At 40.3% G+C, this 27,733-nt stretch overlaps 1 protein-coding gene across 2 annotated transcripts; it reads right to left on the bottom strand.

Moving 5' to 3' along the window:
- Window positions 1-576: 576 nt before the first annotated feature.
- On the bottom strand, window positions 577-27,250 carry slc7a14a (solute carrier family 7 member 14a). Of its 2 annotated transcripts, none has more exons than XM_044376036.1 (10): window positions 27,159-27,250; window positions 13,367-13,948; window positions 12,733-12,969; window positions 10,358-10,575; window positions 10,107-10,253; window positions 7,934-8,142; window positions 7,688-7,835; window positions 6,526-7,021; window positions 6,185-6,421; window positions 577-5,543 (listed from the first exon to the last, which is right to left on the bottom strand). In XM_044376036.1, the coding sequence occupies exons 2-10, from the start codon at window positions 13,671-13,673 to the stop codon at window positions 5,245-5,247; spliced, it is 2,298 nt and encodes a 765-aa protein (XP_044231971.1). In that variant the 5' UTR covers window positions 13,674-13,948; window positions 27,159-27,250; the 3' UTR covers window positions 577-5,244. The 2 variants fall into 2 exon arrangements, with proteins under 2 accessions (XP_044231971.1, XP_044231973.1); XM_044376038.1 differs by lacking the exon at window positions 27,159-27,250 and adding an exon at window positions 26,708-26,982.
- Window positions 27,251-27,733: the final 483 nt, after the last annotated feature.

Genomic DNA, 27,733 nt, shown 5'->3' with positions numbered 1-27,733 from the left:
TAGCTAGCCTGGTCACCAACCAAGCAGGGTTGATGCAAGACAACTAATACTTTATGGTTACTTCTGGTTATCCTGTTCTCCACTCCCTCCAAGGTCAGCACAATTAAAACAGATGGCTGTGGGTCAACTGTGTGAATTGGCACATCAAAATTCAGCCGAGTTAAACTCCACATGAAAGAATCACTTTGTCCCTTCAAGTGGAGCTATTGATTCCAGAGAGATGCATTTATTTCACTCAAAAATGTTGCTGTTTGGTCTGACCTGGCTTTAAGGAGTTTAAGAAAAGATTTTTGGATACCAGCTTTAGCTTATCAGCCCAAAATGTACCTGAAACCGTTTTTCTTTGAGGAAACTAAGCCCATCATTATCTGGTTTAACACTGAAAACATCTGGGTCATGTTTCTTCTTGCCCAAAATAGTGCATCACAACTTACAACCATGAATAATAGCACAGCATAATGTGCATGCCACTCCGTGACTGAACATTAATTAACTTGTGAATGTCATTGAACATAATGTGTAGACAGTCAGGAAAGTGAACTTTCAATAAATGAGCAAGCCTCTTTTTGGTATTTGCAATAAATAACTTTCATTGTTGCATGGAAGCAATATCAACAACTCAGCAAAAACAGTGCACCCAGGAGCAAAATAACTACACATATGGAAGAAACCATTAAAAAATTAACATAAAAACAACAACATTATACAGCTTTGTGCCAAAATATACAGAAGAGAAAAGGAATATCTAGTGGTTGCGAGAGAAGCCAATCTCAACAAGTCCGACACACACTGACTGGACACTTGGCCACAGCGAACACAGAGCACAGGAAGAACATGGCGCACCTTCTCCGAGACAAAATAAACAAATAGTAGCTGACTTTTAAAGCAATAGTGGCAATATTTCATTATGCTTGTAGTTTACCCTTTATAGAACTGTATTAAAATAGTTTCTGCATGTTTTCTGTAGTACTCTTACTCCTAAACCTTCTACTGTCCTATTGACGTCTAGAGCAACCATTTCAAAATCCTTCAAAGGAAAGGATTAAGGTTTATAAATGAACTTTATCATTCTAGAGTGTCTACGGTTGTTAAAAATATATTTTTAGCAGTTTCTCCCAGGCCTCCTTGTGATTAAACAAAAACACAGAAAGTGAAGGCCGATAACTCCACCCGGCTCTTTTGTGCACACCTTCCCGAGGAGGGCCTGTGGATGGGAAACAGCTGTAGAAAAATACTTTTGTTTTCGTTCACTACTCCCTTCAGTGTTGTACTTTTTGACTGCGTTGTGTCCATGCTGGATTAACGCTTCTGCTGTAGTCGTTGGAGTCTAGGCTAACAATACTTTCAATTCTTTCAATCAAATACTCGGATTTTAAAAATCATTGTTGCACTGTTCACTAAAGTTACTGTGAAAAACAAAAACAAAATCAGTCTCTTTGTGATAAACCAGGTAGCTTATTAGCAGACCCCCCAAGAAAAAAACGTTAGCTCTGTTGTATCTTAAGTGTTCACTTTGAAGAAACTACTGTCTCCTGTACGTGAAAAGTAAACAAACATTGTGGACTTTGGCTTGCAGAGGTTGTGATTGAGAAGAGGGATATACAGAAAGTAGGTATACTATAAGTGGTTGAGGGAGGAACCGAGAGGAGTCACCTCCCCTCCTATAACCCTGTGTTGCTACATGTTCAACTCCCTTTTCAAACGGAGTCCTGGTTCCCATACCTGGGTGAGGAGATTGCTGAATGAAATATATAAGAAAGGTTTAGCTTTGAATCTGAATAGAAATGCTAGCGGTGTGCAATGACTACAATACCGCTTAGTTCAATTCACTGGTAAGGTTCCTGAACAATTGTGTTGTTGAAACTGAGTTTTCTTGTAATACACCTGTTAAATCCACTCAGAGCTCAGAGGTTCCCAGGTATAAGAACTAAGCCTGCGTTTGGTTTGGTTTAGTGTTCTATTATGTCTCGTTGCGATCAGTCACCACATGCAAGTACAACATTTACAGTCTGGGCCTCGTGCATGAGAGCATGCTACACATGCACCAGACGTTCACATTGAGGCGCAGGCGTAGACCACAAACACACATCACACACACACATACTGTACATGCACTCACGCACTCTTATGCATACACTCAGAGCAGATAATATAGTAAGTTGACTGTACAGTCCAGTGTCTGAGGCATGGCAACGCCTGAATTTGCCTTCGTGTTTTGGTTGATCTATGAACGCAAAGCGGTTGGATTCGTTTGGCTGAGTCAGGAGGTGATTTAGGTGCGTGATGTGTTTTGGCTGAATTGTACAACAGTGAATTATATGTTAGATGTGTATGAGATACAGTGTGCAAATGGTTTAAGATGTGCTCTGTTTTTTCTAACTCTTTCAGACAGAAGATTGATATTAGACTAATCTGCACAACCTCAGAATACCATCAACCATTATTTTTTAAAATATCTATTTCTACAACTCCCCCCCCCCCCTTAAATTCCTTTCACCAGACACCAAAACAAAATCGAGATTTTTTTTTTACACTTTTTTTCTTATTTTTCTTTCTCTCTCTCTCTACATATATCTCCACACAACCAAAGATACAATTTTGGTCAGGAAATACTGAATCCTTTGTTATGCATTTTGGTCTAAAGATAGTCAAATTTAGATACATTGAGTATAAAAATACTGGAATCCCCTTGTAAAAGACCCATCATGGGTAAGCTTAAACTACCCCCAGTCTAATAAACTACCAAATTCCCAGAAATCTGTCCTAATCTTTAGCTACAGCCCTGGTTGGTCTGTGATGAGCACTCCAGTCTCTGCATGAAAGTCTATGAAAGCCACTCCAACCTCAACACCCTTAATTTCCTTCCCTCACTGGCATGCAGCAGAATTGTCCAATATCAGCATCATTCCTAGAGATACCGGGCATTTTTTTTGGGGGGGGGGGGTGGGTTTGTATCACAATAATTTTACTGGATGACACCAAAGGGCCTATTCCTACATGAGGGAAACTCTTTTTGTGAGTGTGACCAGGTGTGACGGGAGCAGAGGTAGGGTGGGGGTTTTAGCGTGGCATCCTTAGATTTAGTGCATTAGACAAATAAGGCTTCCCTGGAAGGGACTGATGCAGCAACAGGGGGCACAAGGAAAAGGTACAAGGAGGACAATCAGGGTATACGGCAGCAGCTATTGCAGAAGTGCCCCCACCCTCAACATAATAACACAATAGTATGCTATTTGGTGTATGCCAGAATCCCTTATAGTGCCATGAGTTCATACATTCTTAGTATGCAATCAAACCCTTAACCTTGGCAGCATTAGCTTACATGTCCTACACATTGAGCTATACAGGACCATGATTTGATTTGATTGGTTATCACAATACCTTATTCAGGCGTGCAGTAACGCTGTAAGTAGCATGTAAAGAGTGGGACTTCAACACTTGCTACATGCATTAGAAACTGAAGAGGTAAGGGCCACTAGGGAGGTTCACTCAGACTAGTTTGGGCCTGAGATGGAACAGAACCACAGGGAGAGGAGTAAATGCTCCGGTGACAAATCAAAAGAGTGATAGCAGACACCCTAAGGTGAAACAGGAGCTAATGGATGTGCAGGCCATGAACAGATTGCTGTTTCAAATCCAGACTGAAAACCCATCCTGGCTCTATCACTTGTGACTTAAAGTGGTAACTCCCTGATGACATGGCCCCATGGATACCAAGAGGAAAGTGAGGTGGCAAATAGATAAAGGAAGAGTTGGGCTGGAAGAGCAAACAAGTGATGGAAGTAGAGGATGAAAAAATGCAGAAAGTGGAAGAAGAGAAAAAAGCAAGTGAAGGGAGGGGGAAAAGGAGAGAAATGGAAGAGAGGGAAGTAGATTTCAGTTCACTTTGTTTTCAAACAACATTCCCTCTGAATAACTCTGTATTATTCTTAAAGAATAAAGTAACTGGGAAGAAAATCTATATTTTGAATTGAATGAACTGAAAAATGAATTCCCTCCCAACCTTGGTTAACAGCAAGAACTGCATCAATAAAGAGACAAGCACACAGAAAAGACTGAACAGAACTGAAAATATGACATTCATCACGATAAACCATGCAGGTTGTCAATTTGGATTCAACCTCTCTCTCTCTCTCTCTCTTTCTCCGTTACAACCTCTACCCTCTCCTCCTTTTAGGTACACTGATGAGCTGACGAGCTTGTGTTATATTGCACCGTGAGCTGCTTTGTTGCGGGTGGATGTTTTTGAGCTTCATGCTGGGGCAAAGAGTGGGAGGAACAGAAAACAAAACAAATACCTACACATATGCAGTAAAACAACCAGAAGAACACAATTTATATCTACACACACAGACATGAGAATCAATGTAAAAGGTGGAGTTTGATTGCACATACATCCTCACGTGTACACAGGCAAAATTAAAGTAGAAAACAGACGTAATCCAAACACACATACAGTAGATGAAGGCACTATTGCAAGCAAAGTCCAAGTACTATTTGTGACAGAAAACATCAACACCCTTTTCCCATTCCACTCTTGTTTCCCTTGGGCTAGATGTTTGGGGTTAGGGCAAGTATGTTAAAAAAGACGGAAAGCGTTTGTTGAGTTTTAAGAAAGTTTTTTGTGTTTCTTACGAGCATGTGTAGCTGTGATCCTGTCTGTTAGGAATAAAATGAACAGAGAAAGTCAGACCTGGACATAGGAAATAACTTGGGTTTGGCATGCTGTCATTTTACTTTCCTGTCTGTCTGTGTTGAAACAGGAAGAGAGGCGCTGATTCATCCCTCCCTCACTCATAACCTTCTCCTCTTCTGTATCCCGTAAATTCTAAGGTATAAACAGCTAAACGATTGCTACACAGTGTTGCATGGTTCACAAGTCCGTGAACTGCATTATATTTTATCTCTTGCTACGTCTGCACTCTCCTATCTGACCTCTCTCCGTGTGGGATGTGGACTCCAGTAAGTGAATAACAAGTGACTATGACAAGACACTCATGACCTTGACGTCCACTGTGTGAGTGGGGGAGCCAGGCGGGGCAGAGAAAGGTGAAAGAAAAGCCGTTCCACTGCCAAGAAACAATCTAGCCCAAGGGTTAGACACACAAACAGCTACCCACACACATGCAGGCATGCACACACACACACACACACAATCATTCATGCACTCATACTACTGTTCCCCTCCCTTCCCCCAGGCAGCAGACAAGGCAGTACATTCAGGGTAACACAGAGTCAGTCCCTTCAGAAATCCATCGGATCCTCCTCTGCGAGGCCGTGATCAGCAACGGTCCTGCCTCCCCCTTTCGATGGCGTCCCGTCACTTTCTGGTTTTGCTTCTGGGGGCGGGGTGAGTCCTGATCCCCCCTCCGGCGCACCCCAGGGGTCACTGGTAGGCGGGTAGAAATCATCATCGAAGCCGCAGAAGCCTTCGTCCACGCCTTGATCATAGCGCTGGTAGGTGGAGGCGTGCACCTCGTTCTCCCTGGCTGTGATCTCCAGCGTACTATTCCACATGCCATAGCCGAAGTAAATCAGCACACCTGCGGGAACACACAGACACATATCATAAACAAAGTCAAATGCACAGAGAAAGAGTATAAACTTTCTATTATCTTAAAAACAATTCATCCCACTCTGACTGAGTCAGAAGAACACAGCAATCCTACTCATACAGTAAAAATAAACACACAGATGTCTACCAGTGTCTATGTACCAACAGAAAAAGCTATGCTGGACACTAGCCGGCATTAATTCTGTATTAACATAAGCAGCAAAAACAACAAAGATTTTAATGGCAAGATGAAATACACACACAGTACTTTGCATAAAAGCACGCACACAGACAAATACAGATGCACAGATAGATATAACTGAGGCAGGAAATAAATTGAAATGAGACTCCCTTGTTCTTCCATAAAAAAAAAAAAAACCCAAAACAAAACAAAGTGAGTAACACAGTAGCTTTTACTGTCTCACTGAGCCAGCAGGAAGTGAGTCATTTCTAGAGTCACGAAATGTATCCCCTCATTATTTAAGGTCAACTCAATTAAGACATTGGTTGAGACTAAAATATGATGGATGATAGGATGATAGATATGAATCCTGTCTTAAAAATAAAACAATAAAAAACAGAAACCCTAAATGCAAAACCAAACCCTCATTCAGTAAGAAGGTCGCTTACCTACGAGGCACCAGACTGAAAATCGTATCCAGGTGATGGCAGACAGTTTAAGCATGAGGTAGATGTTGACCAGCATGGCTGAAGCAGGTACAAAGGGCACACAGGGCGCCATGTAGGGCAGCCTCTTAGGGTTCTCTGGCTGCTGCAGGATGATGACGACGAGCAAGGCAATGAAGATGATGAAAAAGATTAATAGCAGCAAAGCCCACCAGCGACCCTCCCCAATACTGCTGGCTCCTGGAAGGAGAGGCATTGAGAAAAAAGAAAGAAAGAATTAATTAATGAATTTATAGTTACACTATGCTTTAAACTCTTGTCTGAATTTGTTAATGTGTTCTCACCAAAAATGATAAAAGAGCAGAAAGCAAAGATGGAGATGAAAAGGAGCAGCACACACACAGTGACAGTTTTCCCTGTGGCTGGGGTCGGCCTGTCCATCTTTCCCGGGAGACCCAATCGAATCCTCAAGGTGTAGTAGCGTGGCCCAATCAGCTTCTTCAACCGGCGTGACATCCCACTCTCTGACTCTTCTGCTTCAATGCCAGTGGTCATGTCAACTGTGCCATAGTTCGGGTGGCTGGCAGTGTAGGCATTTTTATCCGGTTTGCCAATCAGCATCTCGTTGTCACCCAGCGACGGCAGGTTTTTGGCTCCACAGGTGTTTGTGGGCGGACCTCCGTACTCATCGGCTTCACTGGTTGGCGAGCAGGCGTCTTTCTCACATTCAGCCAGAACACCTTCTTTCCTCTTGTTGTTCTGCTCCTCAGAGAGGAAGTTTACAAAGCCGTGGATGTCGCCCTCAGGTTGGTAACGTAACAGGAGCACACACAGACTCACCTGCAACAGAAAGCCGAAGAATTAGTTAAGAATTAGTTTATTTACTTCAAAGCAGAAAGGCTTATGTCATAGAATATAAGAAAAGTGTAGTTGTATTACATATAGCTCTTAAACGTGCTTTTCATTTAGTAATCACTGAAATTTTTGCTCAGGAGCAGATTTTTACACAGTTTCTTATTTTTTTTCTAATAAGGTCACTATGCATATGAAGCACTGCATTAGTTATGACCTTTTGTTCATTCATCAGTATCAGTGGGTCATTGATATATATAAGCTGCTGGGCTATCAGCTGCCAAATATTATCCAATTATATTACAGTAATGCACCCTGACAGACTATTACTTAGCTAATACCCTCATGCCAACATCACTTACTGCTGCAGCTTCCTCCATCCCCACAACTTCCTGTTCATAGATTCTGGTATTGTTGACTTTTGTACAGTAAGACATACTGTTTATCTATGTTTACAGCTATCTCATATTTCTGTATAATTCATGTACTGTAGGGATTTGTTTTCCTGGCAGAATCCCTGTCGCTGCATAGAATTTTAAAAGTACCTTCTAACAGAGCCTTTCCCATCAAATCTGAATGTGTAACCATTTGCAAAAAATAATCGGTGAATTCCGGTCTATACGTTTGTGTCGACCATCATTATCCACCACTCACCAGGGTATAGGCGAGCAGAGTTCCTATGGACATCATCTCTATGAGATCTCTGAGGCTGACCAGGAGCGACAACAGGGCAGCTAAAAAGCCTGACACCACACAGGCAACAGCAGGGGTCTCTGTATAGGAGGACACATTGGCCAGGAACCTACACATGCACAAAGATTTGTAGATTAAGACACAGTAACACATTTATTCCAGATTGATACGAAAAATGAACGACAATTAATAATAATGTGGACTGACTTAAACAGCAGGCCGTCCCCAGCCATAGCATAGATGACCCTGGGCATGGGGAACAGGGACCCCAGGAGAGAGACGGTGAGTCCAGCTATGGAGCCAACCGCCACGATATACTTTGCAAACATACAACCATGCACGGCAAACATCTCCATCAGTGGGGCGTCTGCATCAATCTCATTGTATGGTACCATCAGGGTCAGGATCACAGAAACCTGAATGGAAGAGGGTTAAACACAAACAGTGTTTGAGTTGGTTGACAATAAAGAGTTTTGTGTTAAGATAGCAATTTTTTAAGAGAAAAATGTTAACCTGGCATAAAATAGACATGATACGAATAGCATACAAACATGTTCTCTGAAATAGTTACATTTTCAAAGTAGAACTGTTACATTTTTTTGTTGCTTTATTTAAAGCCACTATGTTTAGAATTTAAGTCCTGATTTTGGCACTCCCCGGTGGTAGTATCTAAAAAGACACTGGCACCAATGCAAACAAATACCTACCGATATTCACAGGAATTGTCTAATTTTTCTACAAATAAAAACTCTAAAATTCTATACATATTCAATTAAAATACAGCACACTGCACATTGCATCACATCCAAAATGTTCATTAGTCATGTTTCTCTCTCACTGTGTGTGTGTGTGCGTGTGTGTTTTTGATCATCTGCGACTGATGTGTGAAATCATGCAGGGCCATCTGTCACAGATACTGTGCTGCAAAAGAGACGGATTTGCATGAACAGATTACAGAAATAGAGGGGAATGATAAAAAGACTAACACTCATGGACAGAAAGACAGAGAAATCAGTTTTCCCACAGTCGCCTGGTGCCCTTTAACCCTTCGTTCAATCCAGGCACTGGCTGGTTGACTGCGTGTGAACCAGACAAAAGGGGACTACTGTAATCTAGAGGGAATCCTACAACTAATCCTGGTTAAACATCTTTGTTTGAGAGGGCATCTCACAACAACGCCCACTTTGTCTCACTGTTAGCTTGTTCTCAGTTTGCACATTCATGTGACTCCCCAGTGTGATTGAATTTCCTAAAAACCTTTATTAAATGATTCACCCTCACACCGCCACATTTAGTGAATCTGCTATGGTGCCCACTCAAGAGTACTGGTATGAAGAAATCCAAACAGTCAGAGAGAGAAACTATACTATTGGGGGGCAATTTTGAACAAAGCTACAGTGACAGTCTCTCACTGAGCGCAATATAAAACCAATGTCACCATAATTAAAGTAATTCTAGATCTTGAACTTCAGCAACTAGATGATCCCGACAGAGCGAGATAGATCAAAGGTGGAGTCAGATGGAGAGAGGGTGAAAAAAAAGACAGAGAGACACAGAGAAAGATATTCGAAAAGACATAGTTGAATTTTGAAGTTGATGCAATCTTTGCCCCAGGCGATGCCTAAAAATTCTCATTCCTGATAGGCCGCTGTTACACAGTACCCATAGCAACAGCCATCCAGCACGAACGTGTCAAAGTAAGAAGTCTGGTAGGCTGTGCAAGCAGAATACGTAAAGATCAGAGATGAGATATACACCCACACAGTTGGAGTGCAGGGGGAGACATCTTGATGTTTGATCTTTCCATCTCTCTGTCAGACACTTTTCACACTTTGGGGTAACATTTCAGTGTGTATTCACAAGTAAGTTGATAATAACTGAAAGATAAGCCTCAATATGAGGGCGTGAAGATGAAGAACGATAAATAGTAAAACAAATGCAGTTTTTTGTCATCTTAAAATTGAAATTAAGAATAAGTCTAAAATGGTGGCCAGTTGGAAATCACTGTCCTCTACTTAGTGATTAAATTGCATTACAAATTAACCTGTTCAAAATGTTCAAAAACTCGCAGAGCCAATGTGATCATATTAATTCATTGGAGTCGGTGAGTGTAGCCGTTATCTCACCTCAGTGCTGCACTGTGCATGCCAAAAACTTCAAATTAGCTTTAAAAAATGTGTTCAGTCACTGCAGCAGTGATACTTTGAAATATAAGATTATGTGTTTTGCATTCTTAAATGTCCTCAAACCACTTGTAACCTCTCAAAATGCTAATAAAAAATATATAATTGAATTTGGTGGAAGCAAATTAAGCTAGGTTTGTACATATGTGTACGTGCGTATGTGTCTTGTGTGTGTTATGGTCTCCAGGGTAACTCACAGAGACGTAAGCAGTGAGACAGGTGATGAGTGAGGCAGTGATGGCGTAGGGGATGGACGTATTGGGACTCTTGGCCTCTTCTCCTGTTGTAGCAATGATGTCAAATCCAATAAAGGCGTAGAAACAGGTAGCTGCACCCTGCATCACCTGGAACAGAACAAAAACAAGAGAAATGATGGCTTAAATAAAAGAAACAACCACAAGGGCTTGTAACTTTGTGTGTATGTTTGCATGTGCATGTGTGTGCATACCCCAGACCAGCCATAGGGCAGGAACCTCCCCTCGTCCCAGTTCTCTCCGTTGACGAAGAACAGCCCGGCGATCATCATGAACACCCACACTATGAGGTTGATGACGTTCAACACGTTGTTGAAGCCCACAGAGTTCTTCACTCCCAAAGCCACAATCACTGTCACCAGCAGTGCTATCAGCAGCGCCAGCAGGTCTGGGTACGACTGCTCCCCTTTACCTAAAGGGTTAACACACACATGGAGGTAAGATGACCATTGACGAAAGTCTTCCAAACACCTAAGTGGTGGTGGGTGAAAAAACTTTGCATACATCAGCAGAAATATGGACTCAGGCTATATCTATTTTATTTGTCATTTTCCTTTGTCTTTTTTTTTATCTAGTTCTTATTTGATTTTAATCTATTTGACAGTTTTTATTACATTTTTATCTTTTTTGTGTGCATTACTGTCAAATAGTTTTTACTGTTTACATTTGTTCTGTCTTATCAGCTTGTCAGTCATCTGTAAAGCACTTTGAATTGCACTAACCTGTACGAAAGGTGCTGTACAAATAAAGTTTGATTGAATTTTTGATCAAGGCTATATCTAATGATTATTTTCATTATCTTTACATTTGTACTAAACTAACTTTTGGGTTTTGGGTAATTGATTAATTGATTAGTCTATAAAATTATGTAAAACACCCTTCACATTCTTCCAAAGCCCAAAGTATCTAGGTGCTATAATAGAGAAAAGCAGCAAATCTTCACATTTCAGAGGCTAAAGCCATCAAATCTTTGTAGTTGCAATGCAAAAGGAAGTTGTTCACTGACAATTGTAGTAATCAAGTAATTCATTAACTGATTAGGTTATTCAGCACTACTATGGGCATTTGAAGTAAGAAAAAAATACTTCACCAATGCTTGTGCTATCACTCAGCAGAGTGTATGCTAAAGAGCTAGAAGAGACCATAAAGCGAACAATCTGTTAAGGATTCATGGATGATTAGGGCTCTTGAATCTTTTATGGCAATAGCTTTAGCAATATTTTCTTGAAAAATCCAAAAGGGCTTTCAAAGAATTTAACTCTCTTGGCAATAAAATTGTTGGAAACACATTTATATTTGGTACACCAACAAAACAAATTATTGTTGGTCCCTCAGCACAGTAAACAGCTTACAGATTAATTATTACAATTTAACCGAACTCAGAAATGCACACACCCAGTGTTTATAAACACACACAGGTTGGCACACACTCATAAACAGAAAATAAATACATAATGAGATATATTTTGAGCTAAATTCCACTCTATCCAGGGAGTGTGGAGAAACAGTGTTTTTTTTCAGCAGGAAAAGGAAACATTTACTTTCTATTATGGTGTGGGACAGCTGGCCATGCTGCCTGTCATGTGACCACTACCACTGCTTTGTCAGTGGCCAACAGGAAGGGCCTGATAGGGCGTTGTCACCCAGATAGACACAGCTGGCACACACGTCAGCTATAGTATTACACGCGATTAGCAGGCATTTCCCTCATGCTGGTGTTTGTGACCTGGAAAGCTGTGTTGCATAAATCAGTTCTTTCTATAATGACATGATTTCCAAGATAAGCAGTGAAACATCATTTAGATGCTTTTTGGAAAAAAATCTGGTGTAGGTTGGACCATTTCCCAGATGGTGTTACTTTTCAATTTGTTTTGTTTTGTTTTTTTGGAAAGATGTGCTGTCATTCAAATATAATAGCCCATTTTGTGAATGTCAGACAGAACATGTTCTGTGATACAGATGATATTATGCCCCTGTTATATGTTGAGAACGTCACTGATGTCAATGCAAGATAACCTTACCACAATAATAATGAATGATACCAAAGAAACAGTTTTTTAAATGTGCTTATTTGGGTCGGTTGATTAGCATAGCTCTCATTCAACCTAGGAGAACTCAGGTTCAAGTCATTACAGCAAAGATTTCCTGAATTTGATGTTGAACTGGGCTGAGGATGGGGAGGGAAATAAGATCACTTAAGTGAAAGGTTGTTGATTTTCCGTTCAGTTTTAAAGCAATCCTTGACAATAGGCTGAGACACAGATGGTGTTACTGATAGATGAAAAGCAGGAAAAGCAAAAAAAAACAAAACAGTAACTTTAAGTTTCTATTGACAACATGGGTTCCCCAAACCACCCCCACTGTATCAGGGACATCCAGCAATACATGCAAATCTCAAATTTTATTTAACTCTAATTTTAATTTTAATCTAAATCCTGCATGCAATACTAATAACAGTCTTTCAAACTAAGTAGCAGTTATATCCTCATTTTCTTCAGATTACTTCAGATTACTTGAAGTTAAGCTACTGTTGCTCTCACAAGCACACCCACATCCTTCTCTCACTCACCCAAACCGTTGAGTGTTCCGATATGTGTAATCATAAAGTTGCTGATGCTGTGATTAGCCAGCGAGTCGGCCATGCTGCTGAGAGCCGACGCCCCCGCCGCCGTGCCAATCAGATACTCCAGAATCAAATTCCAGCCGATGAAGAATGCCACGCACTCGCCCACAGTCACGTAGCTGTATGTGTAGGCCGAACCTGTGGTCTTAGGCACACGCACGCCAAACTCTGCATAACACACTCCTGCGGGACAACCAATATGGACACACACATGCAACACACATATCTGTGATTTCACTGCATTAATATCCAAGTAAAAGGCTGAGTTGAAGGTATTGATAGGAGCATTAAGGTAGTACTTATATATCCCCTGAGTGCTTTCTATATTATAGCTTTGCCCCAATAATGTCTTTGCCCTTGTAATAATTGCATGGTATTAAAAGGCTCTTCATATAATAAATCATATCAGTTTAATAGTGATAAGAATGACAGTAAGCATTATACCATGGCCTATTGTATGCTATAGTTAGCCTTGTGTGTGTGTGTGTGTGTGAAAGAATGAGAGATAGTAAGAGGGTGTTTAAGAGGAGAAAAATAGTATCTGCATGAGTGCGTGTATGTGCCTTTGCTCCTTTCTCACCTGACAGTATGGAGGCCACAGCGGCGATAATGAAGGACACAATGACCCCCGGACCAGCCATCTCCTTAGCAACCAGCCCAGAGACCACGTACATCCCTGTCCCGACACAGCTGCCCACACCCAGCGACACCAGGTCTACCGTAGACAGCACACGGGCCAGTCTGGTGCCATGTGCGCCGGTGCCCGTCATGGCCGAATCCAACATGGACTCCACAGGTTTGGTCCTCAGGACACGGGACGCAAAGGTGTTCCATGTTGAGCGCCACTGTATCCTGCGAGGGTCCAGCTTCCCTACTAGACCACTCATACTGACAGCTTAAGGTCAAGGGTTAGAGTCAAAAAGAAGAAAACTCACAAGGAAGAGTGGCAAGTTCCTACTACACTTTCACTGTTTTCTTGTGCAAACAATGGTGTAGAGCACTCTGGAGGAAGGTTATTCCTTATCCAAATGATGGAAGATTCAAAAGAAGATTTGATTTTGTCTTGTCGCCTGTCCCTCCGTTTTCTGCTACCTCTCTTTCGTGTCCTGGTTCAGTGGAATTCCATCTGAGTTTTTCCCCACATGGTGAGAGAGAAAGTTACCTGAAAAACAATAGGATGATTTATTTTTGCAGCATTCCTCTGCACATTGCCTTCTGTTATTCTTTTGACATAATGCTTATTTTTCAGTACAAACGCCAAGACACAGGAGCCCAGTGGTGAATGTATTACATGTTCGTCCACAAATGAAGCATACCTGAATGAGGAAGCAGCTAATTAGCAGTCCTCTCCAAGGAGCCCTGTTGCTATAGTAGCCAAGCTCATTAGTGAAGGCAATGGACGCTCAATCATTTTCTTTTGTTTGTAGTTGGAGAGAGAGCAATACGTGTAATCATATGTACATGCTTATATAATTAAACCTCTACCAGACTGTTTGTGCAAAATTTCTTTGAACACACAGGGATTCGAACAGGGCTCTCATGATTTCATTGTGCTGATGTGTGCACTGCCACTTCCTGCATGTATTTAACATTTCCCAAGATGAGGAGAAATGACCCAAAAATAACCTTTGACTGGCTCTGCGACAAAGTTCATGAGACAAATCTACAAAACTGTTTGTTAGCTTGATAATGTGATTAATTGTCACAATACATATCCTGCTCAAATTACAGATGCATACATGTAAAATCAGTTGTACCGTGGCACTCTACTTACAGTACTGTGAGTAAATATTTGAAATAGTTGTAGTTTACTTGAATACATATTATTTTATGCTGCTTTATACCTTTACTCCATTATGTTTTCGAAGGACATATTAAGATTGGTTAAAAATTAAATTACAGGCCAGAAATTACACAATAATTACCCAGTAATTTGTCCGGTGCAAAAATAAAATTGCAACCAATCTGCATGAAAAAAGTCAGAAATTTAAAAAAATATAATTATCTGGTAATTTGTCCACTACTAAAACAAATTTGCAATTAATTGGTGTAAAATTGAACAGGTGGGGGTATTTTTATGCATAAATCAATACTTTTTGATACTTTGAGATCATTTTGTAATTGTTGTATTGTACTTTTACTGGAATATTTTTACATTGTTGTATTCTTGTTCCACAACTGTGTAGAATTATACTGCAGCAGCAATGCAAAAAGCCACTGAAATGTTTCCTCATCTTTAGAAAATATGCAATCAACATGAAATTATAGTAAATCAACATATTGTACAAGCTCTGTGTTTTAAAAAAAAATGCGTGCGGAGCATATTGGTGAACAGAAAAAACTGCTGTACAAATCTAAGCAGTCAGCCAAAATAATTACAATCTTTTTGTGCAGAATAATTAAAACAATTATGTATTCTGCCATATTGCAGATGATTTATTATACTTTTCTACAGCCTTTCAGTGGTGTTTCTGACGTCATATGAGGAACAGTAAGTTGCTATTGAAAATAGAGCTATTATAGTCATCAATTGAAGCACAGTCCTTCTCTCTCCCTGAACAGCATTGAATTAACACTAACCATTCTACTGAAAAAACACACATTCATACACAGCGCACCCACATTTCCTCTATAATATGAGCCACTCAAATGATAACTGCAATTACCCAGCTGTTTAACCAGAGAAGGCCGGGGCTGCTATTGTTACTGCACTTAGTGGGTGTACGAGCGTGTGCAGTGTTAGAAAATGCTCAAAAGGTGATTTTATTTGTGTGTGATGTTAACTGTCGGGTGAGGGACGGGCCCTTACTCTGACACAAGGCTGACTCACAGGTGTCCTGATTATGCTGTAATAAGATCAAATTACCAAATATAGTTGTAGGAGAATAGCTGTGACAGATGTGATATGTGATATGTGAACAGTGGTACAAGTTAATGGCAAGTGCAAGTATGTGTTGTGTACTCACCTGCAGGGATGTAACACAGCTGATAAAATTGGCTAAAGTCACACACAGTATGAATATTAAGCTTCATTAAACTCAAAGGTAGTGCTGGGAGAAAAAAAATATTCATTTAAGAATACAATTTTAATTAATTTAGACAATTTTGAATTAATTCTTACCATAATTTTTACTGTATATACTGTATATACATAATTTTAGGGTTTCTTCTTCCTATGCTGACAGAAGGGGAAAGACAGAACAATAGCATCCATACACACAAGAGTCATCTAAAGTTTGACTTCAATGAAGGCAACATTCAGGCATTCACCATCTCCCGATCAAGGGAGAATGAACTTGACATGACCTGCAAAATATGCAAGCTTTACAAGATGAAGTACGTTGGGAATACTACATACATGAGTGCTCACATCATACGCAGAGACATCACCCAGAGAGTAACGTTAGCGATGTCCAGTGAAATCCAGCACAAGCAATTGACACACACTGCACCACTCATCCTGCACAAAGCTTCCAGCCACCTCTGATCGCACAAAGAAAATACCCCGGTCCAATGCCTGTTTCAGTGACCTGCCCCCATACAACATTGTGGATTATGATGGGTTTCCATGGTGTGACTCCAGTACATGACTCAAGACCTACAACACCAACTAACCAATCAATAACAGATTTTTGAATTGAATCTCATTTTGACATTCATGATCATGATAACAGGTTCCCTCATGTTTGACTATTACTTTGATTGTTAGATTACAGTACAATGAGGAGATATTCAAAAAATCCTGCATGCCAATATGATGCATCTCTTCGGACCATGCCTATAAGTAACCATAATATCAACCTTAAACCAGAAATAGAATATCTATAAATAATTTTTCACACTATTGTTAAAACACATTAGTGACAAACAAGGATACACACAAGCATGCACAATTGAAAACACAAGGACAGAAATACACAAACACACAGTCAGCATTACTGATCAACACTTTCTCCTATGACCAGAGCAAGTGTGTGTGTGTTAGAGTGTGTGTGTGTGTGTGTGTGTGTGTGTGTGTGTGTGTGTGTGTGTGTGTGTGTGTGTGTGTGTGTGTGTGAGGACAGGAGAAGATGAACAGATTAGGAGAAATGGATGAGGAGGATGAGCAGACTGAAAAATAGCTAATCTGTTTTTCATTAGAGCACCAAGCTTTGATCTTCCTGCTTGTCATGGCAGAGAAGGTTATGTGCAGCTTTCTCACAATGTGTTTGTGTGTGTGTGTGTTTGTGTGTGTGTGTGAGTGTGTGTGTGTGTGTAATTAGCAGACAGCTTAACAACTTTAATTAGAGACACTGATACCTATGCACGAATCCAGTAACGCTCAACAAAACTTTACCAAGTGGCATTTTGGGACCAAGAGGTTCTGTTTGAGATGTGAGCTGTGATTACACACCCACACACACACACACGTACATACACACACTCTCTCACACGCAGCCTTTCATCATTCTATATCACAAATCATATCATCTAGGCAACTAGTTTTTCAAAAACATCTGTTACATTTTAATATTCTCTGGCTAGTTTCATTGACAGTGGCCACCACCTGCCTAGAGTTGAGTGCATGCTATTTGAACAGACGTAGATCAACAAAACAGAGCTGCACAAAGCACTGTGGCAGCAGGTGTTCCATCTGCTCTGTGCTGGAAAACTGACTTCAGTTTAATAAAAGTCCTACCTAGGATAAAGATTAGTCTAAGCAGAGCATTTAACCTTTGTAGAAACAGAGGCTTATGTGACACAGTTGACAAAGCGTCATTTACAAGTAAAAGTTAAAAGAAAGAAAAATATTAGTAATGATATTACAGGTATCATCTTCCCTATAATAATAACAATATTTATATAGAACATTTGAAACATTTAAAACAATCTACAAGATCTATAATTAACCATCATCTCAACAGAAAACTAAGCTAGTGTAATTGCATGTGTGGCTTAAAAGAGGATAAAACACTGTGAGGTTATTCCAAAGTCAAGGCCCATTGTTGGCCAAGTCTCAATTTCCTATTTGTTGTTGTTGTTGTTGTTAGCAGGATTTCTCCAAAGGCTGTTAGCAGACTTTTCTATGAAAGTTAGTGGGAAAGTTAGGCCATGGGCGCATTGGTGCAAAAAGGAATGTTCAGTTACTGGCTGTGATTTAGCTGTTTGCCAAAAAAAATAGTTACAGCAAAACAAATTTTTAGGGTTTTGTCACTGCAGTTTGTTTGACAGGATATGCAGACTATGCTACTCATTCTGGGCTAATATGTAGCGCTGGCTAAAACAGGAAGCGCTAGGTACCAAATAGGTATTAGTAAAAGTGACAGCTCATTGAAACAATGTTGGCAAAAGAAAAGCTATTCTATAGTCTTGTCACTCAAAAGTGTGTGTCATCTAGAAAAATGATGGCAAAGTGGCCTTTTCAATTGGCAAAATCCCCTAAAATCATAACTGGCTGATCTTACAATTCTGTTGTACATTTCAAGGCTGTGTTTTTATTTGATAAGAAGTGTTAGACATTACAGGTGAGAGAGCCAGGCAAGCTGTTTCTGTCTTCTTCCAGTCTTTATGCTAAGCTACAATAATCACCTCCTGGCTCCACACACGCACACACAGATCTTATCTAACACTCAGCAAAAAGAAAATTGGCATATTTCCCAAACTGTCTAACTATTTTTTAAATATTTGCTCCTGCTGCAGCTGACAAAAATGTACTTCCACTGCACGAAATTGATGCACAATGATCAGTACAATCAGGTGACTGACAGATTGCTCCAAATAAAACCAGACAATCAAGCTTATTTCACAGGCAATAATTCATTTATTATACACTATGTATGCAGTGACAGGTGGCACTTCTCTAACGGCATCTGCATGATGCACTCCAATGACTCTGAGAACAAGACAGAGACAGAAACAGTGCTGTTTTCCTGCGCCTTTATACTGAGCACACACTAAAGTGCCTGTGGCGACGTTAGCTACTGAATTATTTAATGGAGTGTGGGTGTATCCAATAAGTTTTATATTTATTTAAACATCTAGCCACAGAATTACTCATATTGCTTTTGCCATTTCTTTACAAAGGAAAGAGCCATTGGAAATATAAGCGTTTATGTGAACAAAACAGCATGGACATAAAAATAATCCATGCGGCAAAGAGAAAGATTTGTTTACAGCAGCGTTGTTTCACACAGACAAGCAGTTTAATAGAATTTCAAGCAAGAGCTTTCTTTGATATAGGACTAAACAAATACCCATTATCTGCTCTGCCAGAGTGCTGCTTTTTAAAGATCAATAGTTGAATCCTTGTCATCATAATCATCACCACCACCTTTTAGCATCTTAGCATCAGTGTGTTTCCTCTCCAAATAAGCGAGCTGTCAGAACATCCATCCTCGTGTCTAATCATCCATGACTAAGCCTGTCTCCGTGTCCGCCCCTGCCTGCGTCTAAATTACCGGATGAATAACCTGATTGAGTTTTCATTGCCTTTACAGTAAGAGCTGCATTGGTTTAATAAAGCTAAGAGCCCTTCTGATTCACTCAAAACCAACCTGGCAACGAGCCGGCCTTGCATGGCCCTGACCCCTACAAAAACCAAACCTGGCAAGCGGCCCTGGCCCCATTCTGATGGCCCACAGACAGAACAGGAAGAAGCTAACTCATCGTTAAGCAGAATACCTGAGTCAGGGAAAACTCTCTCACTTTGTGTATTTTGTTTTCCCCTCTTTCAATCAATCTCACTGTCTCTCTCTCACTCATTCTGCCCCAATCTTTCTGTGCATCTAGTAGTCTGTCTGTTGGTCCAGACTGAAATATCTCAACAACTATTGGATGGATTGGCACAAAATTTTGAACAGGCATTCATGGTTCCCAGAGGGTGAATCCTACTGACCACTGCGAGGTTCACATTTGTGGTTTTGAAGTGAAATATCTCAGCAACAGTGTATGGATTTCCATGAAATGTCCATTATTTTTTCCAAGTATATATATATATATATATATATATATATATATATATATATATATATATATATATATATATAGATAGATAGATAGATAGATAGATAGATAGATAGATAGATACATAGATAGATAGATACATAGATACATAGATAGAAATACAAGAGCAAGAGTGTGCTTGTGTCAAAGAAGAAAAAGGAATATGCATAATTCATGTATGTATGCACGGCTCTACTCCAGTGCCTCTCAGTGTTAAGATTTATGAGGCCAGCCTCTATGGATAGTTACAGAGCGGTGCTTAGAGCGCAGTCTACTCTCTAATATCTTCAACACAATTATGCATTCCTTTCAATCAGTATGACTTAATAGTATATCCCTGCTCAATTAATCACAGCTACTTCCATTTCCTTAGGCCTTATTTAAATGTAGTCTTATGTAAAACAAAGCAGATTTTTAATATTGTGTTCTTTTAAGTCCACACCTGACAGCACAATGACTATGTGTAACTTTTAATAAACAAGATGGCTCATCAAATTTATGACTACAAATATTCAAATGTCTCTTTTTTCCAAAGTCAAATTAGATACAGACAGCACCCATTAAAAGACCTGATACAGTTGAGGAGTCTTACAGATATCAGCAGTAATTGGTGGGTTGTAAAGTGGAGACGTGGAGTCCTACTTTCATTTTCCTCTGCTTGGCTGACTTTGTAGACTGTCTGGCTGACTCGATGCCTTGGCTGACTGGCCACAGTATCCCTCTCTGACAAGCCTAATGAATCTGATTTCTCATTTGACACAAAAGAGAAATTGCCGCCTGCCAGGTTGATTTTGCTGCCTGACTCATCAGTCACACTTCAACTACCCCTGTCCATCTAAACTGTTCAGTTTAAACAAGAACTGTGATGTTCCCTTCAGTATCACTGAACAAGCTGCCCAACTGGTTCAATAAGTTGAAGATAGATTCTTTGTTTGATTTACTAATGTCAAACTATCTATGTGCATGACCTAGCATATACTGTATGTGCTAATTTAATTCTCTGCTTTATCTTTGAACACTAATCCACTGTTAACTTCAAATAGGTGGAGGCATACAAGAAATTTCACTCCACCTTGTTGAATGATGATGACAAAGATGCAGCCATCCGGAAAGAGTAAACGAAGGAAGCTGTAAAGCAATGGCTGTGATATCATTAAACTAAGAAATGAGGAAATTCTGACTTCGTATAACTATAAATTACAGATAAATTACAGGTTGATGACCTGGGTTTACTGAATGTATATTATCCAGTTTATTGTTATTCTTATCTATTTAGTGTCATGTCTCAGGCACAGACACTGTTGAAACCAGTACTAGACAACTCTAAAGACCCACAATGACAGCATTCTCCCTCTACTTCACTTAGTTGGCTGACTGACTGGTTTGCTCATTTACTCACTGACTCATATTTTGGCTGATGGATCTGATGGTTTTGACTGTAAAGGTTAAACATGTCGATCAGTACTCTAGTATTTGTATTAAAGGGATAAGAAATGAGTAAACAGAATAAGTAATGCTGCCTATTTGAGTTGTGTCATCCCAATCTGTCAGAAGTTTCCAAGGTGGAAACTGTTGGCACTGCTTCCAGGGTACAAACAAATTGCTCTGCATGACTGACCTGTCAGCCAGCCAGGTTCATTCACAATTTGGCCTGCCGCATCCCCATCTATCTTAGCTCTAATGCAGCACAGTGGGAGCCTCAAGCTTAAAGAGCACTGGATCTGGCTCCAGACTGCAAGATAAATAAAAACAACAGTGTCACTCCCTCTGGCTCCCCAGCTAACCAGCCATATCGATGAAATCTCTGTCTGTGTAGCCTCAAGCGCTAAAAGACAACAGGGTCATTGCACACACTTGGAGACTTACACCAGTTGTAGACCAACTTGATATCTGACAGTAAACCTCAATTGAAGACATTTAAGGCTTAAATGTGGCCCTGGGACTCATTCTGGTAGCACAAGACTTCAGGCATATGCTGCTGACTAATTCTTCGGCAAAGAACACTAAACACCATGAAATATTGGTAACACTCAGAGATAATGGCAAAGGGAAATATTGCCAGTGGTTGCCAAAAAACATTTTCTCCCCACAGTATTGTCTCTATTGATCGATTTGCTAATCCTTCTGCGGGCAGCATTGTCCTCCTGTAGTGTCTGAGAAAGCTTTCTATATGGTATCATTGCACTAAAACATATATTTCAATGACCTTTTATGATAGACAGATCAAAGAAAATGCATTTGTCAGAGACCATCAGACCCACATGGACTACAGTATCTATCTCTTTGCCACCACACCCTCTAACGTCACAGTTTCTTCTCCGCTTTCTCTTTAATCCCAGTCTAGTTGTCTGTTAGTTTATATTGCTTGCCAACAAATGGATGCATGTTCAGACAGCCCGCTGTAAATTGATGATCCTTTTTATTTCATCGATTACTTCTCCACCCTTTTAACCTTTCTTCATTCTCAAGTGTGTTTTCTCCCCTTCACTCTCTGACAGACTTTGCTTCCGTTTTGCTTTTTCTCCATCTCCTCTCGGATTTCGGCCTTGGAGTGCTTCACCATGGCAACCAAATGGGTAATCTCCCTGAACTCTGGTGTCCAACAACAAGTTTATTGGTCCAACAAGTCACAAAACCAAAAGCTTACTGTGCTCTTTTCCTTTTCTCCTGGAGTGTGATAGGATTTGGTGAATCATTTCCGAAAGTCTCCTCTTGAATTCATGTGTGGTAAACGCAGTTTATGGAAGCAGACATATTATAGCACTGTGATATTCAATAACATTTGGACTGGCATATGCAAATGAAGCCATATCTTGTTATAAAGACAGTATTAAGACAGTTTTATTTGAGTTTAGATCATGTTTCATTCACTTACTTGAGAAAGTCTAGAAAACATTATATATATATAGCATATTTGTAATGATAGGGATCAAAATGTGCATTTTGTGTGTGGTAACAGGTCTTAATATTATTATATTAGTGATATAAAAATGTCATCCTGGCAGCCGTGTTTTGTGAGTCTCATACCAACTACTGTCCTGGGAGTCTGAAAGTTGCAGGATTGAAAGCCATTATTTTGCTAGCTGTCTCTCTAAAGCTTATGGTCACAATTTTGAAGAAACCAATAAAATTCTTAAATAGGTGGTTTTTAAAACACCGGAGTGGAGCACAGAGCAATTCTAGACAAAAGCATTTTGTTTCAGTGAAAGTAACAGCAGGTTCTATGAGCTTTAAGCTAAACATCGACTTTCAAAATCAATTCCACAATATCAAAAAGGATAAAAAAGGATGATGACAATATAGTTTGATCTTTTTTGTTGTATTAATGACCATTTATGTGTTACAAATATCTGTTTTTCTAGAGGTTTGTTGCCACACATTTCAGCTGGCAGATGCAGTGTTTACTGCTGCCTTGACTGAGGCAATACGTCATGGTAAAAAGTACATGTCTGGTAGGTTTGTGGTAATATTACTTTATAATTATTCTATTCAATGGGGCCTTATTGTTTCCATGACTGTGCACTGCTACATTTTTCTGGAGGAGATGAAGAGGCTAATACTGGGTTAGTTTTCCACTACCTCTTGTAGCTGTCATTTTGAGGGCCACTCTAAACTGAGGGCATCACTGAAATGAAGAGATGGAGGACTATTATGTGACAAAGCCTTAGAGACATGCAATGATTTCTTCACAATCAGTCTTACAGATTGGAGCTACTTTTGTGCATTTGAAAAATGCTTGGCTGTGCTCGTCAATGCAACAGAAGTCTGTCTCTGTCTGCTATTTAAATGATTTTTTTTTAAAACAATGCGAGCCTGTGACTTTCAAAAACTACAGCAAACCTTCAGTAGAGCAGACAGTGGTTGGTTCTAACAGTAGTTAATACATCAGTGAGTGCAGACTTTTCATAGAAGGCAATAGAACAAACTAATTGGTATTATCCTACCATTCATAAAAATCTCCTGCTCTTTAGAGACATCGTTTCTCTGTGGCATATCAGCTTAAAATGTGACAGCTTTCAGCTTTGTCAGTCTCTTACTATCAATATGATGACATGAAAATTGCTGCATCTCCTTTAGAGAGTGCTTAAGTTAAAAGAGAATAATGTGAAAGGCAGTACAGACCATGTACGCAAAACTACAAATATACCTGAAGGGAAGCTACCGAAGCCACAAATTTATAACAGAGATCAGATTACATTGTAATGATAATGATCAAGGCTACCCACCTCCCACACACTGGCCCTCCAGTCTCTTTCTCTTCCTCTCTTTTCTCTCTCTTTACAGCCTGTATTAAACCTGAAGTGTGTGTGTGTGTGTGTGTGTGTGTGTGTGTGTGTGAGTGTGTGGGGGGGCCAACAGAGACAAAGAAAAGGATGCAACGTGTGTCTGTGTGTGAGGTTCTGATTATATTAGCCTTTATGCGCAGGCAGGTTCACTGACGTCAGTGCTGAGCAACATCTGATGGAGAAAGGGTGGTGGGGGCCAGTCAGCCATTAATATAGAGGGTTTCTTTTGTGTGTGTGTGTGTGTGTGTGTGTGTGTGTGTGTGTGTGTGTGTGTGTGTGTTTCTGCTGCATGAGTCACACCTATATTTTACAGTAAGACTATACTAATGACATCACTATACTGTATGTAAAACATTTATTGACCGTAAAGAAATCTTCCAAACACGCACATAAAGATCATCATCTCTCAGAGAAATACCCATTCTCTCGGGCATCTGTCTTGTATCTATTACGCATACACACTCGGCATCCATTATTCCTAATAAAGATGAATGAGAAGCCAGTAGTGTTTCATATGCCCTGCAGCTACACAGCAGGGGGTGGGGTGTAATGTACTGACTGAAATTTGAGACTACATCATATATGAACAATCGACATTGGTCTGTATGAGTTTATCACGACTATTCACATCACATGATGAAACAGAACCTAATAATGGCTGCCACAGTACATCATAATTTGTGAGGTGTTATTTCTTTGCAAGCTCTGTTACTTTCACCTGTTTATTAAACTTCAAAGGAAGCTTTTTAGATGGTACATGTGTTAGGAACTGTTTAAAAACCCATAATATTTAAAATTATATATTTTTTCTTTTAATTCGGGAGTTTTATCAGAACACTTGGAAGACACTTTGACATGTCACAGTAGGAAAAGCACAGGTGTAAATATTAACATTAATAATGGTTGAATTTGATTTAGCTGCTCCAGTTTCAGGGACACTTGATTATTGGGGAGTCATCATTAATGTTATTAGCCACACCTGTGCGTTTCCTGCAATGACAAGTCGAAATGTCAGTGAAAAAAAGGCCTATCACTGAAAATATCACCTCCTCGCAGTGAAAATATTCAGCTGATGTAAGAAAAAAAAAAAGTAACTTTGACGCTCTGGTGAAGAGGCAGTCATGAAAGTCGTACACACTGTCACTAGTGAAGTGCCCTCAAGCAAGTCTGTGCACCTCAAGCTGCTCCAGTGGTGTGGCCCTACATGTGACTCCGTCCTCTGATGTGAGACCTGGAGGGGCTGCGTGTACGTTTGTGTTTGTGTGTGTGTATGTGTGTGTTTGTGTGTGTATGTGTGTGTGTGTGTGTGTGTGTGTGTGTGAGGGATATGCAGACAGACAAACTGCAGTTACTAAATTTGCCAGTTATGTAATCCTCTGATTCTACTTCTCACTGTTGTTATTTTCACCCTCCTCTTCATTATCACGTTCCTCTTCTTTCTCTTCACATATTGGCATCTGTTGTTTTAGCTACAACTGATTCTGACTCAACTCTATATTCTGTTTATTATATCTCGCTTATAAGCTATTTGGTATTTTTATTTGGAGGAGGCTAAAATGTAATCTTGTGTGAATGCTTCCCTTGTGTATTTTCAAAACTTAGAAAGTCTTCTCCATACTATAACAGTGTTTCTAAAGGGTCATGCAGAAACCTTCCCTACGTTTCTCCTGGTTGGTTGTGTTTCAATATGATCAGCCAAGAAAGGAGCTGAATTGCCTACTATGCTTTTAAAAAAGTGTCACTTGTATTCATTTTATGCTATCAATAATCTTGTATTGACAATTTCATCACACTGATCACATGCTGTGTGGTGAATATGCCATTTTTCCGACAGCCACCCACAGCTGTATCACGTAAACACAACCTCCATCTACAAGTGAGCGAATTAAAACTGAAATCGACTTTCTTTATTTCTGCGCAGCTGTCTCTCGTGGTAAGTAATAGGCACCTGTTGAGCGCTGACAGGGCCATCAAGCTCCAATGTATTAGCGAGTGATCTGCTGATGACTGTTTTCAGCACCACGGACAGCACGTCATCACAACCAAGTATGAGGGATGAGAAAAAAAAAAAAAAAAAAAGAATTAAGGAGGGGAAAAAGACCTTATGGCAGATAGAGGGAGAGAGAGAGAGAGATCTGACCATGTCATTAGGGATTAGCCCAGTTCCACAGCTTGAGGCTTTCAGTGTCTGAGTGCTCTTGTCCTCACATAGACACATACACATGCATCCAGCAGCACAGCATGTTGCCTTGCTGTTTTTGTGCATGCATGAGATAGATAGATAGATAGATAGATAGATAGATAGATAGATAGATAGATACATAGATAGATAGATAGATTATAATCACTTTTTTCTCTTCACAGAGCAGAATGTGTGCCATAGCAAAGAGGCGGGCAGGCTGTGATAAAAATCACCACATCAGATCAGATTCAGCCTGTACAACAAAAAGCTTATTGTAGCCTATATGCTCATTTGGAGTAGCATAAGGTTTGACAATTGCAAATAAACTCTATACCTTCACACTAGCATGGAATAAGCTCTCTTTTCTCTCTCCTGTCCTGAGCATAAAGACAATAATTCTCATCATGGCATATTAGTTTCTCCCTTAGACACACCTAAACACAGTCCAAGCAATAACCACGTATGCTCTCACCTGCAAAAAACACTTCATTAAACGTCCCACCCTGCTTCAGTCGGGTCCCAGCCGCCCCTCTGTCTCTTCCTGTACTCTCCTCTCGACCCTCCTGCTGCAGCCCCAGTCCGGTGGGAGAATCGACACCCGCCCTAAACTCTCTCTCTCTTTCCCTCTTTCTCACGCACAGACTCACACCGTTAAGGTGAAGTGTACATACAGGAAGGGACAATTTCCCGACATTTCCATTCACTCCGCGGAGTCACCAAACACCATCTTTAGGAGGACGCACGATTTCCGACGCGTTATGCGCCATCGCTCATGAAAAAAAAAGAACTGCACAAAGGAAGACAACAAAAGGGGGAGGAGGAGGAGTGAGTGAGGAGTAACTGAGGGAGATGGGTAGAGGGGGTGATCTAGTTGAGAGATAACGAGGATTAGAGAAAGAGAAAAGTGGAGAAAAAGCACTCACTGTGTGCGCGGCCGGATTAAAGGATGCCCATGTCTGATGCTGCAGTCGATCACCAGCATCAGCAGCAGCATCTCCGGGCTGCTCGGTGCATCAGCGGGAGACAGCGCGGGAGGGAGGGAGGTAGGGAGGGAGGGAGGCAGAGGCTGGTGATGTAAAAAGCTTTAAATCATTCAGGAACCCGCTGCACGACATGTGACCGCCGACACGATGTATTTTTCATCCGGTTTGTTTCCTGATCACCCTCGACAGACCAGGAAAGACCAAACTGACCGGACGTTCTTGCTCTAACCTACGCCGTGATTTACACTGCTCCAACCCTGACACAGGAATTATCACCTCAACATGCCTGCAATATCACAGTTATGTCTGTCTGCTGTGTAACTGTGTATACATCTTTTTGGATATAGGTCTATATAGCTTAGGCTACTTATTTTTTTTTTATTTATTCTAAATCTTATTAGATAGGCTATAATTATTTTATACACGTTTTTTTTCGGCCCTATATTTTCCTGCTTGGACTGTTGTAGTCCATGAATCATGGGTCGTTTGGGGATATATATTTTGTTTTTATGTAA

This window comes from Thunnus albacares, chromosome 15 (genome assembly GCF_914725855.1).
Source record: "Thunnus albacares chromosome 15, fThuAlb1.1, whole genome shotgun sequence".
NCBI lineage: Eukaryota > Metazoa > Chordata > Actinopteri > Scombriformes > Scombridae > Thunnus > Thunnus albacares.
Note: the sequence above shows the minus strand (reverse complement) of the source record. Positions and strands in the feature narration are given on the sequence as shown.